Genomic DNA, 16,407 nt, shown 5'->3' on the forward strand with positions numbered 1-16,407 from the left:
GTTGTTGTCTCTGGTGTTGTGGGGGTTGGTGTTTCAGTAGTTGTTGTTGTAGGAGTGGTTGTGGATGTTGTTGTCTCTGGTGTTGTGGGTGTTGGTGTTTCAGTAGTTGTTGTTGTAGGAGAGGTTGTGGATGTTGTTGTCTCTGTTGTTGTGGGTGTTGGTGTTTCAGTAGTTGTTGTTGTAGGAGAGGTTGTGGATGTTGTTGTCTCTGGTGTTGTGGGTGTTGGTGTTTCAATAGTTGTTGTTGTAGGAGTGGTTGTGGATGTTGTTGTCTCTGTTGCTGTTGGTGTTACAGTAGTTATTGTAGGAGTGGTTGTGGATGTTGTTGTCTCTGGTGTTGTGGGTGTTGGTGTTTCAGTATTTGTTGTTGTAGGAGTGGTTGTGGATGTTGTTGTCTCTTGTGTTGTGCAAGAATTACAACATTTTACACGTATTTCATAGTTGTAACAGAGTGGTGGTATGCTATTCAAATTTAAATTTTCTCTATTTGAACATGTCAGTCCAAAGGATGTATTGCAATACACTTTTTGTCCTAAAGATTCCAAGGATTGTTCTGGATAATCTACTGCTCTACATTCAATATCTTCAGGGTTCTGACAGGAAATTTGTTCTGATTTCCACAATTTATCGATGGATTCTGTTTCAAACCCATAAGGTTCTGTACTGCGTGGGTTGCTGTCAATCCAGGGTGACCAGTTACAGATGTTGGGGTAACAGGGTGTTGGTGTTTCAGTAGTTGTTGTTGTAGAAGTCGTAGTCAATGTGGATGTTGTTGTTTCGGTTGTTGTGGGGGTTGGTGTTTCAGTAGTTGTTGTTGTAGGAGTGGTTGTGGATGTTGTTGTCTCTGGTCCTGTAGGTGTTGGTGTTACAGTAGTTGTTGTTGTTGTTGTAGGAGTGGTAGTGGATGTTGTTGTCTCTGGTGTTGTGGGGGTTGGTGTTTCAGTAGTTGTTGTTGTAGAAGTCGTAGTCAATGTGGATGTTGTTGTTTCGGTTGTTGTGGGGGTTGGTGTTTCAGTAGTTGTTGTTATAGGAGTGGTTGTGGATGTTGTTGTCTCTGGTCCTGTAGGTGTTGGAGTTTCAGTAGTAGTTGTTGTAGAAGTCGTAGTCAATGTGGATGTTGTTGTTTCGGTTGTTGTGGGGGTTGGTGTTACAGTAGTTGTTGTAGGACTGGTTGTGGATGTTGTTGTCTCTGGTGTTGTGGGGGTTGGTGTTTCAGTAGTTGTTGTTATAGGAGTGGTTGTGGATGTTGTTGTCTCTGGTCCTGTGGGTGTTGGTGTTACAGTAATTGTTGTAGGAGAGGTTGTGGATGTTGTTGTCTCTGGTGTTGTGGGTGTTGGTGTTTCAGTAGTTGTTGTTGTAGGAGTGGTTGTGGATGTTGTTGTCTCTGGTGTTATAGGTGTTGGTGTTTCAGTAGTAGTAGTTGTTGTTGTTGTTGTTGTTGTAGTAGTGGTTGTGGATGTTGTTGTCTCTGGTCCTGTAGGTGTTGGTGTTACAGTAATTGTTGTAGGAGTAGTTGTGGATGTTGTTGTCTCTGGTGTTGTGGGTGTTACAGTAGTTGTTGTGGATGTTGTTGTCTCTGTTGCTGTTGGTGTTACAGTAGTTGTTGTTGTAGGAGTGGTTGTGGATGTTGTTGTCTCTGTTGCTGTTGGTGTTACAGTAGTTGTTGTGGATGTTGTTGTCTCTGTTGCTGTTGGTGTTACAGTAGTTGTTGTAGGAGTGGTTGTGGATGTTGTTGTCTCTGGTGTTGTGGGTGTTGGAGTTTCAGTAGTTGTTGTTGTTGTAGGAGTGGTTGTGGATGTTGTTGTCTCTTGTGTTGTGCAAGAATTACAACATTTTACACGTATTTCATAGTTGTAACAGAGTGGTGGTATGCTGTTCAAATTTAAATTTTCTCTATTTGAACATGTCAGTCCAAAGGATGTATTGCAATACACTTTTTGTCCTAAAGATTCCAAGGATTGTTCTGGATAATCTACTGCTCTACATTCAATATCTTCAGGGTTCTGACAGGAAATTTGTTCTGATTTCCACAATTTATCGATGGATTCTGTTTCAAACCCATAAGGTTCTGTACTGCGTGGGTTGCTGTCAATCCAGGGTGACCAGTTACAGATGTTGGGGTAACAGGGGGTTGGTGTTTCAGTAGTTGTTGTTGTAGAAGTCGTAGTCAAAGTGGATGTTGTTGTTTCGGTTGTTGTGGGGGTTGGTGTTTCAGTAGTTGTTGTTGTAGGAGTGGTTGTGGATGTTGTTGTCTCTGGTCCTGTAGGTGTTGGTGTTACAGTAATTGTTGTAGGAGAGGTTGTGGATGTTGTTGTCTCTGGTGTTGTGGGTGTTGGTGTTTCAGTAGTTGTTGTTGTAGGAGTGGTTGTGGATGTTGTTGTCTCTGGTGTTATAGGTGTTGGTGTTTCAGTAGTAGTAGTTGTTGTTGTTGTAGGAGTGGTAGTGGATGTTGTTGTCTCTGTTGCTGTTGGTGTTACAGTAGTTGTTGTAGGAATGGTTGTGGATGTTGTTGTCTCAGGTGTTGTGGGTGTTGGTGTTTCAGTAGTTGTTGTTGTAGGAGTGGTTGTTGGTGTTGTTGTCTCAGGTGTTGTGGGTGTTGGTGTTTCAGTAGTTGTTGTTGTAGGAGTGGTTGTGGGTGTTGTTGTCTCTGGTGTTGTGGGTGTTGGTGTTTCAGTAGTTGTTGTAGGAGTGGTTGTGGATGTTGTTGTCTTTGTTGGTGTTTCAGTAGTTGTTGTAGGAGTGATTGTGGATGTTGTTGTCTCTGGTGTTGTGGGTGTTGGTGTTTCAGTAGTTGTTGTAGGAGTGGTTGTGGATGTTGTTGTCTTTGTTGGTGTTACAGTAGTTGTTGTAGGAGAGGTTGTGTATGTTATTGTCTCTGGTGTTGTGGGTGTTGGTGTTTCAGTTGTTGTTGTTGTAGGAGTGGTTGTGGATGTTGTTGTCTCTGGTGTTATAGGTGTTGGTGTTTCAGTAGTAGTTGTTGTTGTTGTTGTTGTAGCAGTGGTAGTGGATGTTGTTGTCTCTGTTGCTGTTGGTGTTTCAGTAGTTGTTGTTGTAGCAGTGGTAGTGGATGTTGTTGTCTCTGGTGTTGTGGGTGTTGGTGTTACAGTACTTGTTGTAGGAGTGGTTGTGGATGTTGTTGTCTCTGGTGTTGTGGAGGTTGGTGTTTCAGTAGTTGTTGTTGTAGGAGTGGTTGTGGATGTTGTTGTCTCCGTTGGTGTTAAAGTAGTTGTTGTAGGAGTGGTTGTGGATGTTGCGGTCTCTGTTGTTGTGCAAGAATTACAACATTTTACACGTATTTCATAATTATAACAGAGTGGTGGTATGCTGTTCAAATTTAAATTTTCTCTATTTGAACATGTCAGTCCAAAGGATGTATTGCAATACACTTTTTGTCCTAAAGATTCCAATGATTGTCCTGGATAATCTACAGCTCTACATTCAATATCTTCAGGGTTCTGACAGGAAATTTGTTCTGATTTCCACAATTTATCGATGGATTCTGTTTCAAACCCATAAGGTTCTGTACTGCGTGGGTTGCTGTCAATCCAGGGTGACCAGTTACAGATGTTGGGGTAACAGGGTGTTGGTCTTTCAGTAGTCGTTGTTGTAGTAGTCATTCTGGACGTTGTTGTTTCTGTTGCTGTGGGGGTTGGTGTTACAGTAGTTGTTGGTGTTACAGTAATTGTTGTAGGACTGGTTGTGGATGTTGTTGTCTCTGGTGTTGGTGTTTCAGTAGTTGTTGTTGTAGGAGTGGTTGTTGTTGTTGGTGTCTCTGTTGTTGTGGGTGTTTCAGTAGTTGTTGTTGTGGTAGTAGTTGTTGTTGTCGTTGGTGTTTCTGTTGTTGTGCTCATAGATGTCTTTGTTGTTGTGGGTGTAGTGGTGACAGTTGTAGTTGAAAAAACGAAAGGTGTGGGAGTTGGTGTATGTATGCATTTAAAAATATGTCTTTCAATTTCCCCATTTGATAAACATGTCCCACTGAAACAAGTATCACTTCCATCAGTGGTGCTGTAAACTACAGTTCCAGGGGGATATATCTTATTGTCATATAAACAATATTTACATGTTTCCTCCGGAACACATTTCATAATGTCCTCCCTGAAATATGGCCTGTCTGAAGGGCACTGAGGAAAACATCCTAGGAAGATTAATAAAGAAAGATTTTATAGACAATATAATAACACTTTACAATATAATAACACATTGCAATTGAGCACACACTGCCATATGTTTTTTTTAATGTGGAGAGCACCTAAAACAGTTATGAGATTGATTTAATTTTGTTCTCTCTTACCTTCAAGGGGGGGTATTTGTTTTGCATTCTTAGAGCATTCTCCTAAGCGGTTTTTGCAGGTTTTCATGCAGGTTGAGCTACAGTTTTTATAGTGCCATACACATTCTTCATCACTGTTGTAGTAGTCACAGAATAAAGCTGCAAAATCAACCAGTTTAGTCAGCACAATGACAATATTTATTGTAGATGATAAATTATTCCCTAATCATTGCATATATGTGTATGTTACAGTATATTTGGATGTTCATAAACTAAATATGTCTAGACATACGACAAATTTCTTGGCTGCGCCATGTCACGCAGGCTCCCCTTTTACGGCATTCAGCAGCATAAGCAGACAATGCTGTACACAAACAATCACAGTCTCCCCCAGAATCACATGCACAGGTGTCCCTCACACAGGCATCATAGTATGGGGCAGAGTCCACCTGAAGACAAGAAAATCAGAATTTTTGTTGAACTTTTACCATGGTAACTACATTAGATGTGTATTACATTAGACTGGTTTCAAAACAGCTTTATATGAAAAAGTAACCTACTAGTGAATGGCAATCTGTAAAGACATCGCTTGTAATGTGGCTGCATTTCTTATGAGCCCAGGCACTCCGGTGAGGGTTTTTCTCACAGGGGTTTATCAAACTGTTCACTTCTGGGCAGCTTGCACTCACTTTCCAGCTATTTCCAAACACCACCACATCAGTGACCTCTTCTCCATCTTTTTTCACAATGTCATTATTGGCGTTGCCGTCAAAGTTTCCACACAGTCCACACACTTCGCCCTGCCATAGAGATTATATTGCTATTTAAGTGGGTGAACAAAGAGTTAGGGGTTGGATAAGTAGATAAGCATACCTTCATGTATAATTCATACCTTTAGATTCTGATGGAGTTGAAGCATAAGGCTTGTTTTGCGATCCCAGATTAAGTTTAACATCTTTTCTACCTCTATGACAGTATATATCCCAGCAGAATAGATTTGATATTTGTGATCAGTTCCATTTCCTTCAACAACTTTGACCTTATCTTCAGACCCTAAGATTATCGTGTATCTCTTCAAGATTTGAAAAGACAGTGAAATTGGTTAATTATTTTATTGCTTTTATTCATTGTGCATTTTAGGATACTTTAATAGTGCTTTAATAGACTCTGAAATGTGAAATAACCTTACCCCAACAACCAGACTGATGGATGTGGAGCAAATGGAGTTGGTGCTTTCACATGGGATGTTCTCAGTTACAAGGCTGAAAGAGGAACTGCTCTGTACATCGCAGTGATCCTGTAGCGTTTACACATTTCAGGTTATAAAAAAGTTTTGAATTCCCCCCAAATTTAAAAAATTTAATGTACACTATGCAACTATTCCACTTTTTCACAAATGTAAACTTTACTTTGGTATCTTCACAATACCTTCACAATAAAATGTATTTGTCATTTTTAAAGACACAGTAACGATTAACATACCTGTGCCAAGATGTACTGGCAAGTTCCGTAGTAAGAATATCTCTTGCCATCAAAAGTCCTAAAATGACCTTCACCATAGATGGTACAGGTGCCGTAACATTCATTTTCTGTACAAGCCCACATACCATTTTTGCATGTGCTGAAATAGTTTTTAAGATAAATTTATACATAAGCACCATTTATATTTGTTTGCAAAGCTAATTTCAAATTAAGATAAAACAGGTTTCTGGCTTACCAGTTGTTACAGTCTTGTTGGACCTGCTCCCCAGGTGAGTAGTTTACTCCATTGTGGGTACACTTGCAGTCTTGCTTCTTCACACATCCACCATTACCATCAACCAGAAAGCCATCTGGGCACATACAACCTGATACACACCCTGTGCTCACCTATAGCCATAACAATTTGTACAAAGAGTAAACCATCCTGTTTCATAAAGAGTGTATTCCAATCTATCCATTAATACACTACCAATCTATCCAATAATCCTTCCACCAAACATCTACCTATCTATCCATTATCCAACTGCCAACCCATGCACCAAACTACAGTACCACCCCATCTGTTCATCCATCTATCCACCAAACTGTCAACACATCCATCCACTATGCTTCAAAGTCTTGCATCCATTTATCTTAACTCACACAGTTGTTTGGGTCTTGGTTCTGACATGTCCTCTGACACTCTGTGCCTTTTTGTCCAGGTTCACTGGAGCAGTTGAAATAGACCATTGGATCAACACAGTCTAACAACAGAACAGGTACACAGATGTTATCAGAACATACTGTTGTTTTCTTATTAATGGCTCAAGATTAAATTTAGCTAGTTGTGTTTTAGAGGTGGTGGTCTGAGCTCACCTTGATGACTGGAGCAGTGTAACTGGCCATGAGTGCAGGTGCTGTAATATGAAAAAATCATGAAAATCCGCCATCAGGAGTTACTAAAGGGTTTTTGTTAATTATGTATGTGCTCTTTACCATTTAAAACCATCTATGTTTAAAGATCCTGATGGGTCTATGACCTGGTTGTCATAGTAACAAGGGCACTGGTCAGCATGCACACAGCTGCCTGCATCGTTAAGATAGGTACCCTCGGGACAAATGCAGCCTTCTACAGGTGTAAACACTTTGCAGGTGTGGTCCTTTCCACTAAGAGAACGGCAGGTGTTGCTACAACTGGTGACGCTGTAAGAGTACTTCATATGGTCTGAACACTCAGACACTTTGTCTGTACAAATCAAAGGCACTGTTACAACCTAGCAATGTTAAAAAAATAGACTTTTAACTAATTGAAATTATATCAAATCCTCACCACAGGGGTACGAATCCAGCCAGCCCTGGAGAATGATCCCTCTTGCGGCACATGCATGGGCATAGGCGGAGAGGGCCGCACAGTAACAGTTGCTGACATCAGCACACTTACAGGTGTCATAAACACAGTTCTGCACAAAACACGAAATTATACACATTTAAGGTATACAATTCTTTAATTTGATGAAAGATCACCTGAGGCAGAAGGACTTACTGTATAATATTTCTCTGGAGAGATTTCTGAATGACAAGAGGAGAAGGTTCCATTTGGGTCAGTGAGATGCGAACACCAGTCTTTTGCAAGTTTCTCTGGATGAAAAGAAAAATGATATTTTTTGTGTTTGGTACATTTGGATTTTAAACTTCTTGGATTCACTTCTAATGGATGTTGTGAATCTAGTTGTTGCATGTTTTCTTTCTTTTTTTAAGTACCTGTTTCTACACTTAGACTGCAGGGGTTGTCAAATGCGTTTTCAACATCTGGACAACCGTATAGGTTTTTTTTCCAAAAGTTGACAAAGGTTGTTGGTGTTCCTTCAATAATGCCTGAAGCTGTTTTAAAGTCATCTTTCTGGATATCGTTATAATTCCCACACAGACCTGAATGAAACATGATGTACAAATAATAGCAGTTAGAGGCGGATACAATTTTCAAACATAAATCAAACAAAAAATATATGAACGACTGAGCTTGCCCTCTAAATTATGTCCAATCAATGGCCTTTCTGTGTGGGGTTTGCATATTCTCCCTGCTTCAGTGTGGGTTTAATCCAGATACTTCCTCCCACAGTCCAAAGACATGCAGATTAGGTAGATTAGAGGTATCAAATTGCCTAACTTGGATCAACTTATGCAAGTCTTTTAAAGAAAGTCGTGTCACTGCGATATGTTCAATATTTTGTTGAAACAAGACTTATCAGATTCTGTGCATATGCAAAGTCCCTTCCCAAAAGGATGTCATTCTTAAACGGTTGAAGATTGGCTCTTTTTACTGGAAGGTGGGACTAGAGCAGTCATACTGATTGCTGCAATCTTCCTCATTCATATCAATACCACTGACACATCTTGGTAATAATGAATATCTTTGGTTTAGATTAACTTGTTCTCCCCATGAATTGTGATAGATGATGGAATGACATTAGGAATAAATAATAAAAAAATATGTCCAATTATATGCTATATGGACCATTCCTCCCCAATACCACCTGCCTTTAAAGGATTACTCCACTTTGGTAAAAAAAATCTGATAATTTACTCACCCCCATGCCATCAAAGATGTTTGTTCAGTCGAAAAGAAATTATGTTTTTTTGAAGAAAACATTCTCAATTAAATAGACTTTATTGGACCTCAACAGTTTACAGTTTCAATGCAGTTTAAAATTGCAGTTTTAATGCAGCTTCAAATGGCTCTAAATGATCCAACCGAGGCATATGAGTCTTATCTAGTGAAACGATCATGATTTTTGCCAAAATATAAAAAACAAGTACTCTTTAACTGCAACTTCTCATCTTGCACTATCCGTGTGATGCGCCAGTGCAACCTTACCTATACCATAATCACACTGCAAAAAAATGACTTTCTTACTTAGTATTTTTGTCTTGTTTTCAGTAAAATTATCAAAAAAACTCTTAAATTAAGATGTATTTTCTTGTTAAGCATAATGGCCAAGGAAAATAAGTCTAGTTTTTAGACAAAACATATACAATTTAAGCGAATTTGTGCTTAAAGGCACACAAGGCAAGTCTGAGTATTATTTCTCTACTAGCTCCCCCTAGTGTCTGGGAGTAAATGCGTTCTATATCTAAGACGAGACTGAAGGACACCGGGTCGGATACAGCGAACTTGCAAGTGGGGTATTCTTCCTACAGACGGTAGGGGCGGGCGAGAGAGTCTTCATTCGTCATGTAATGAGTCATTTAACCATATACCGACTTACGAAGATGATTTATTAACATAAAAATGCTGCCTTGTGTCCCTTTAAAACAAGCAAAAAATAATAATAATCTGCCAATGGAATAAGAAAGTAAATTAAAGAAAAAAATTCTTATTCCATTGGCAGATTTTTTTAACCAGCAATAGTGTGGGAATTAAAGGGTCATGGTTGTGATATCACTAACTCAAAGTTTATATGTGAGATCAATACTTCATAAATGTATAAAACTGTTATGTGTTATAAGTGACTTTGGCATGTCTGTTTTGAATTCACAAGCACAGTGAATTATTAAACTCACCACTCATTTTGCCTTTCTCTGTAGTGCTGGCTACAATATACAATTGCATAATTGGAGACAGTTGAATCTCCAGACGAAGACTCTTCATATCAGCGATAATGAAGGAAGAAGAGGGCTGAAAGATGACTACATGTTCTGTAACAAAGAAATTATCAGGTCACGTTTTTTAACCTCTACTGGCAACCAAGCAGAATTCAAAAAAGAAATATTTGTAAACGCTTTTTAAATAAATTGCAATTTTGTTTGGTGCCACTTTTAACAACACACCTGTGGAAACTGGAAGATCATATGGACTGTTTCCGTTTAGTGTGACAGTCCCACTGGATGAAAAACTAATCTGTTCGAAAAGGAAAAATACAGCTAAATTATGCACTGCAAAAAATTATTTTAAAAAAGTCTTGTTTTCAGTAAAAATAGTAAAAAAAAAATAAATTAAGATGCTTTTTCTTGATGAGCAAAACGACCCAAGAAAATAAGTGTAGTTTTTTAAGGGATTTTGTGCATAAAACAAGCAAAAAAAAAAAAAAAAAAAAAAAAAAAACCTTGAAATTTAGTGTTTAAGAAAAATTTTCAAGATTTTTTTCTTGAAAATATTTTTTTTTTTGCAGTGTGTATAGTAAAAAAAAAAATTGTGTATTGTAATTTCTACTTGAAGAATGTGGTTTGCATTTTCAGGGTTTAAAACAATGGTGGTAGAATACGCTTACTGCATATTTACAGGGCCAGTTATTATGAATAATGGCACCTGTCTTTTTTTTTATGTATAAAATAAAAATATATGAAAAAACAATGTTAAAAACAAAACAAAAAAAAAGTGTTCAAAGTGTGTGCACCAAAGCATTTTTAACCGAATCTAAGCGTATTGTTTTATATGGGAGTGTTAAAACAAAAGCAGCTGGTGAGGCGCTGAGTGTTTATTCCCCATCAAGCGTGCTAAATGATGTTAAGGTTTATTGAAATATGCTTACAGTGGTCCCGGAGATGACAATTGTAACAGAATTCAAACACGTGCCTGTTCTCATCAAATCACACTTTGCCAGATTTCCAATAACAGCGATGTCACTGTCATTAGAGTGCTAAAACAAAAAACAAACAAAAGATGATTTTTGATTTCATTGATGTATTTGGGTACTTGTTGAGGTGCATATGTTGTAGTGACAGTCACAGACCTTAGTGAGGATGTAGTCACAGTTGCCATTAAAGCTGAAGGTTTTTCCATCATAAGTGGTGATGTGAGAGCCTCCCACAACAGAGCAGATTCCAGGACAGTCCAGATCCGTGCAACTCCAGCGTCCAGCAGCACACTCGCTGTCACGGTAAGGCAGCAAGGTTATCGTAATTTAATCTGTTAGATTTGTGTTGACTGATACATGTGTGTTACTTACCATTGTTTACACGCTTGCTCGTATGACTCTCCAGTCTGGTATATTGTGCCGTCGTGCATACATGGACATTTGTTTATAGGAACGCAACCACTGTTACCAATATTGTCTTCCACAGTGCCTGTAAATTAAAAGCAAAAAGGCATACAGTTGAACAGCTCTAATGTATGGGGTTACTGCTAGTTTTTCCTTTAGAGACAATATAAGTATTATTGTAAAACATTCTTTGTAAAGGTTTGAGAGCAAGACAACATCTTTTGTAATTGTTTCAATAACAGATTCTTACCTTCAGGGCAGAAACAGCCATCTACACAGTGTTCTGTACACTGCGGACTTCCACCTGGATCCGAGCAGGTATTTTTGCATGGGCCAGCACACTCCATGTATACCATGTTTAGTGGACATGTCTTTGCTGCTCAATAACACACAGTAGTGATATATGTTAGCACTATTTAGTGAACACTGTACTTGTATTGCACAGAAATCAAAAGATATCAGTAGTCAAGCAATCAAATTCCATAGCAATAGTTAACATTATCTAACACAATATTTATATCTGTAAGTTAACTTAAACTTAGATAAATGCTGTTAAAAGCATGAATATAGCTCCGGGATTAACTGTATTTATATTACTCATCACACTATTCATTATACAATATAAAACCCAAATGTATACACAAAGAATGAAGGCGTAACTTTTATTTTCACTGTAGTATTGTTGCTGCCGCTATGTCGTGGAGACGCTGTGCTTTGGGGGCTGATATTTCAAATATGCCCTTACGAAAATTAACCATGGTTTTACTACAGTTAAAACCAAAAAACCATGGTTACTGTAGTAAAACCATAGTAACTACAAAATAACCATGGTTTTGACAATCATGGTTTTCAAAAACCATAGTTAAACCATAGTTAGTGTAGTAAAACCATGGTTTTGCTGATAGTAATCAATACACCAAAAAACCATGGTTACTACACTTTTACCACAATATAACCATGGTTAATTTTCGTAAGGGTGGTAAGGGGCAGAAACCCATTTCAGAAAGGCGTGGCATATATCAGCAACAATAATGTACTGTATGTTAAAAATAATGTGTTTTTTAACCTTAAACCACGTAAATGCATTGAATTACACCAAATACACAAAATAATGTTCTTTTTAGCTATGCCATATGACCCCTTTAACTACTGTTAGCAAATAACAGTTTATTGTAAAATGTTACTTATTGTCAAAATCATACTCACGACATAATTCCTCTGTTCTCCATGTTCCCGGCTTGCCACCAGCATGTGTGCACTGTCGTGATATCTCTGTAAGCGTGTTGCAGATACACTCCTGGTTGCCGTGACACTGACACAGGTCATCTGCGCAGGCTTTCTCAAAGTAACTTAAGTCCAACACGTGGCGACAGTCATATAACCCTGAACTGCTGAGATACTCTTGACAAACGTTTCCCTGGAGGATCAAATAAATAGTTTCAGGCACAAAGGTAGCAGTGTTTCCGCCAATACAGTATGTGTTGTGAAAATTGTTTATCAAAAAAAAAAAATTCAAAAATTTCTAAAATGTTAATATATTCCAAACTATTCTATTGGTCTTGTTTTGGTCTTATTATACCTTGCTTTGACACTGATCGTCTTGGGGAAGTGTGACATCTTCACAGGATTCTACTGTAGCCACCTTCCATGCGGCCAGATCTGTGTGGTTAAATGTTTTCAGACTGTTATTCAGATATTTATTATACATACATTTACATATTGATATAAACTGTTAAAATGTTTAAATCAAACATTGAAACAGTAGATTGATTTAAACAATGAGGTGGTTATATCAAAATAGATTTACCATAACTAATATCATCGACTTGGTTGCCATTGAAGTTTCCACAAAGTCCGCAAGTCTGCCCTCGGTATTTCTCAGGAAGTTCAATCTAGGGAACATCATATTAAAGAATATAAGCAATAGCAATATATCTTTGTGGTAAATAATTTAGTATATGGCAACCTTTCATTGTTTATGTATGACATTTAGCAATACCGCAAAGTATTTAAAATAAGAGACAGTAAGAGTCATACCAGTAAAGACTGCGCCTCTTCCCAAAAGACAGTGACTCCATTTTGTTTAGAAATCTTTACACTTGATGAGCTTCCCTCGATTTTAATTCCATGTTCAAAGGTTGGAATAGTTAACCTGTCAATGAAATTTTCGTACAAATAACAAAACTTTTAAACATTTAAAATAAGTTCACCCAAAAGAAAAATTTTTGGCTTTATGATTTCAAAAGGAACCGGTAACATCCAAAGAACCAAGACTCAAAAAGGGAAGAAAGAAATTTATCTTTAAATTAATAGTTCATTGGGGGACCAAAAATTGTTGTTATTATTCAAGTTAAAGTTTTACATTCTACAGCACCTTTACAAATAGTACAGAATCTTGAATATGGGCCTGATTTATATTTCATTTTTACACTGTAGAGAATAAATGTATATTTTTATAAACTCACTCTTGGTCGTCCATGAGTATTTTGCCATCACTGAGTTTGATGACCGTCCCCTGCAGCTGTATAGTGACTGACTTAAAAGAGGCTGAGCCATTCACAAACTTTCTTTGCATTTGGATGTTAAAATCAGAAGCAGTTGTGTCGCACATCACCGCCAGAACGTAGTCACATGTGTCAGCCATTTGAAAGAAATGACCATCAAATGTCTTGAAGTGGAAATTTCCCCATGTGCTGCAAATTGTGGATAGATGACGAGGATCTGGTCCGGCTAAATCAAGAGAGGTTATTACTATTTAATTTGTATTAAGCTTTTAGTGAACAAAACACACGATTAAAGCTTAAAGGAATATTCCATTTTCTTAAAAGAAAAATCCAGATAATTTACTCACCACCATGTCATCCAAAATGTTGATGTCTTTCTTTGTTCAGTCGAGAAGAAATTATGTTTTTTGAGGAAAACATTGCAGGATTTGTCTCATTTTAATGAACTTTAATAGAGCCCAACACTTAACACTTAACTCAACACTTAACAGTTTTTTTCAACGGAGTTTCAAAGGACTCTAAACGATCCCAAACGAGGCATAAGGGTCTTATCTAGCAAAATGATTGTCATTTTTGACAATAAAAATAACAAATATACACTTTTAAAGCACAACTTCTCATCTAAATCCGGTCCAGCGCGACCTAACGTAAATGCGTAGTGACGTAGGGAGGTCACGTGTTACATATATAAAACGCACATTTTAAACAATAAACTGACACAAAGACATTAATTAGTATCAGTTGACATACAACAACGTATGAACGGTCCTCGTTCTCTACACTTGTAAACACTGGGGCGGAGTTTCGCGTTCGTCCTCTGTGACCTCTTGACGTCATGACGTATTGTGTGGGGTCACTTTGGCGCATCACGACCGGATATAAACGAGAAGTTGTGCTTTAAAAGTGTATATTTGTTATTTTTATTGTCAAAAATGACAATCGTTTTGCTAGATAAGACCCTCATGCCTCGTTTGGGATCGTTTAGAGTCCTTTGAAACTCTGTTGAAAAAAACGCTTAGGTTACTCACGTAACCCCGGTTCCCTGAAATAACGGGAACGAAGCATTGCGTCAGTTAGCTGACGCTATGGGGGGGGAAACTCCTGTTTACTCCGTGACTGAAGCCTATTGGTTAACGTCTGTACAAAGTACAGACCAATGACGTTTGAACCCGCGCGCGGGAGGAACGCGTCCCTATATAAGCGCGGTTCAATCGTCAGGAGCTCATTATATTCGACTGAAGCGCGCAGCCGAATAACACTCGCTGCGTAGACGTTTGTAGCACGGCAAGAGACGCAATGCTTCGTTCCCGTTATTTCAGGGAACCGGGGTTACGTGAGTAACCTAAGCGTTCCCTTTCAATACGGTTCACTTCGCATTGCGTCAGTTAGCTGACGCTATGGGGGAACGTAATCCCATCACGCCGTGCATACACAACGTACTGAAGTGCCTTACCGGAGAGACACTGCGTGTGGCCCTATACCCGGCATATTCACAGCTTTAAAAGCAAATGTGTAAGCACCATATAAATTGTTGACGCGCACACGGTGGGGTTTTAAACGCACCGGGGGCACATAACATAGCACAAGACGGCGAGGTACCGAGCGCGCCGCGGCTGTGCGAGATAAGTAAATTCAGAGTCACGTTGGTGAGCTCGCTGAGCGCACCGTGGTGTACACATAAAACGCATGAGCGTGCATGATTGAGCCGAGAGAACCTGCGCTCGTAGGGCAGGGACGTCTAAGCTGTACAATCTGACAACGTAGACGGCGAAGACCAGCCGGCCGCGTAGCAGATATCAAATATAGATATAGATACCCCTGTAGACCAAGTTCATGAAGAAGCCAAACTCGAACAGAGTGGGCTCTATATAGGACATAGCTCATAGAGGGGCGTGAGCCAGTGCGATGGTTTCAACGATCCATCTAAATAACCACTGTTAGCAACAGACATACGTAGTGAGTGATCTGCGCAGCTCACGAACGGCCGATCTGACTATAATATGCGGCAGAACGGTTCGTAGCGTGGGATTATACAGATACCACAATAGTGTGAACCCAGGTGCACCCTCGAGCGCATCGGGATGCATATAGGTAGTATTATAGTGCACAGATCGGTGAGCTTTCCAAGCGCGCCGTAAATGTGTATTGACTATAAATTGCACGGGCACAGGTGAACACTTGAATACATCGTGAATGCATATAGATGAATCAGAGTGTTATAATGCACAGGCCGGCAAGATTCTCGAGCGCGCCGTCATGTGTTCTGATAATAAATTGTGCGCACACGGGTGAACTCTTCAGTGCACCGTGAATGCGTATAGATAAATCAGTGCACAGAACGCGCCGTGAATGTGTACAGATATGATTGATGAACGTAACGGTGGGCACCCAACGCACCGTGAACGTACACAGATGAACAACAATGTATGTGTCACAAAGCATAACACAGCTGTGTATACAGGTGAGCTTTCCCAAGCGCATCTTATTGTATACCAAATGTTATAGCGTGTACATGTGAGCTTCTCTAAGCGCACGGTGGACGCATATAATTAAAAACCATATCGTGCATACAGGTGAGCTAATGGGCGCACCTTTAATGCAACAAACCTCAGTAGTGCGCGAAGCAGGGATGTCGAAGCTGTAAACTGACAACGTGGACGGCGGGGACCAGCCGGCCGTGTCACAATTGTCAATGAGAAACCTCTAAGACCATGCCCATGCTCTAAGACAAGTGAGCATAATTGTCACGGGAGGTGATAACGTCAACGATCCATAAATAGCCTGTATTGACAGGTGCTCTAGTGAGTGATCTGTGACGCAGATGAACAGCTGATCGTCTGATGTACGTCAGACGTATGTGTCATACAGGACCTTGGACAGTTCCAGAGCGCTGTGCCTCGGGCACCGTCCGCATCTGAGAAATGACAGGCTTATGAATAAAGTGAATGGCCAGCCGTAAAAGCATGGTTCGCTGTTACCGCCGCCGTCCGCATCTGAGAGATGACAGGCTTGTGAATTAAATGAATGGTCGGTCGTAAAAGCGTGGTTCGCTGTTATCACGGCCACATAGATATAGGTAGGGGAGAGAGCCGCCGTGCCTCTGTAGTGAGGAGAAAAGTGTTCCACCGGCGATTCGCGGGGGGTTTTGACTTTCAAATGTCACTAGACAGAATGGATCAGACTTTGCATA

The 16,407-nt window shown here is 39.4% G+C and overlaps 1 protein-coding gene across 1 annotated transcript in view; it reads right to left on the reverse strand.

The window, feature by feature from the left end:
- The window catches only part of LOC135780829 (uncharacterized), a 75,134-nt gene that overhangs the window by 37,748 nt on the left and 20,979 nt on the right, over nt 1–16,407 (reverse strand). The window contains exons 3-28 of the mRNA XM_073813404.1: nt 13,179–13,443; nt 12,751–12,865; nt 12,521–12,605; nt 12,293–12,372; nt 11,920–12,130; nt 10,964–11,089; nt 10,681–10,798; nt 10,465–10,603; nt 10,264–10,371; nt 9,563–9,632; nt 9,296–9,430; nt 7,496–7,663; nt 7,278–7,372; nt 7,065–7,194; nt 6,731–6,974; nt 6,611–6,651; nt 6,398–6,498; nt 5,991–6,142; nt 5,756–5,894; nt 5,463–5,570; nt 5,166–5,345; nt 4,834–5,073; nt 4,566–4,722; nt 4,295–4,432; nt 1,281–4,138; nt 4–1,187 (exon numbers count right to left, since the gene is read on the reverse strand). Coding sequence (XP_073669505.1) covers nt 4–1,187; nt 1,281–4,138; nt 4,295–4,432; nt 4,566–4,722; nt 4,834–5,073; nt 5,166–5,345; nt 5,463–5,570; nt 5,756–5,894; nt 5,991–6,142; nt 6,398–6,498; nt 6,611–6,651; nt 6,731–6,974; nt 7,065–7,194; nt 7,278–7,372; nt 7,496–7,663; nt 9,296–9,430; nt 9,563–9,632; nt 10,264–10,371; nt 10,465–10,603; nt 10,681–10,798; nt 10,964–11,089; nt 11,920–12,130; nt 12,293–12,372; nt 12,521–12,605; nt 12,751–12,865; nt 13,179–13,443 — 7,387 coding nt within the window. The remainder of the gene's footprint in view (nt 1–3; nt 1,188–1,280; nt 4,139–4,294; nt 4,433–4,565; nt 4,723–4,833; nt 5,074–5,165; nt 5,346–5,462; nt 5,571–5,755; nt 5,895–5,990; nt 6,143–6,397; nt 6,499–6,610; nt 6,652–6,730; nt 6,975–7,064; nt 7,195–7,277; nt 7,373–7,495; nt 7,664–9,295; nt 9,431–9,562; nt 9,633–10,263; nt 10,372–10,464; nt 10,604–10,680; nt 10,799–10,963; nt 11,090–11,919; nt 12,131–12,292; nt 12,373–12,520; nt 12,606–12,750; nt 12,866–13,178; nt 13,444–16,407) is intronic.

Source organism: Paramisgurnus dabryanus, chromosome 23, assembly GCF_030506205.2.
Source record: "Paramisgurnus dabryanus chromosome 23, PD_genome_1.1, whole genome shotgun sequence".
In the NCBI taxonomy this organism is placed as follows: Eukaryota; Metazoa; Chordata; class Actinopteri; order Cypriniformes; family Cobitidae; genus Paramisgurnus; species Paramisgurnus dabryanus.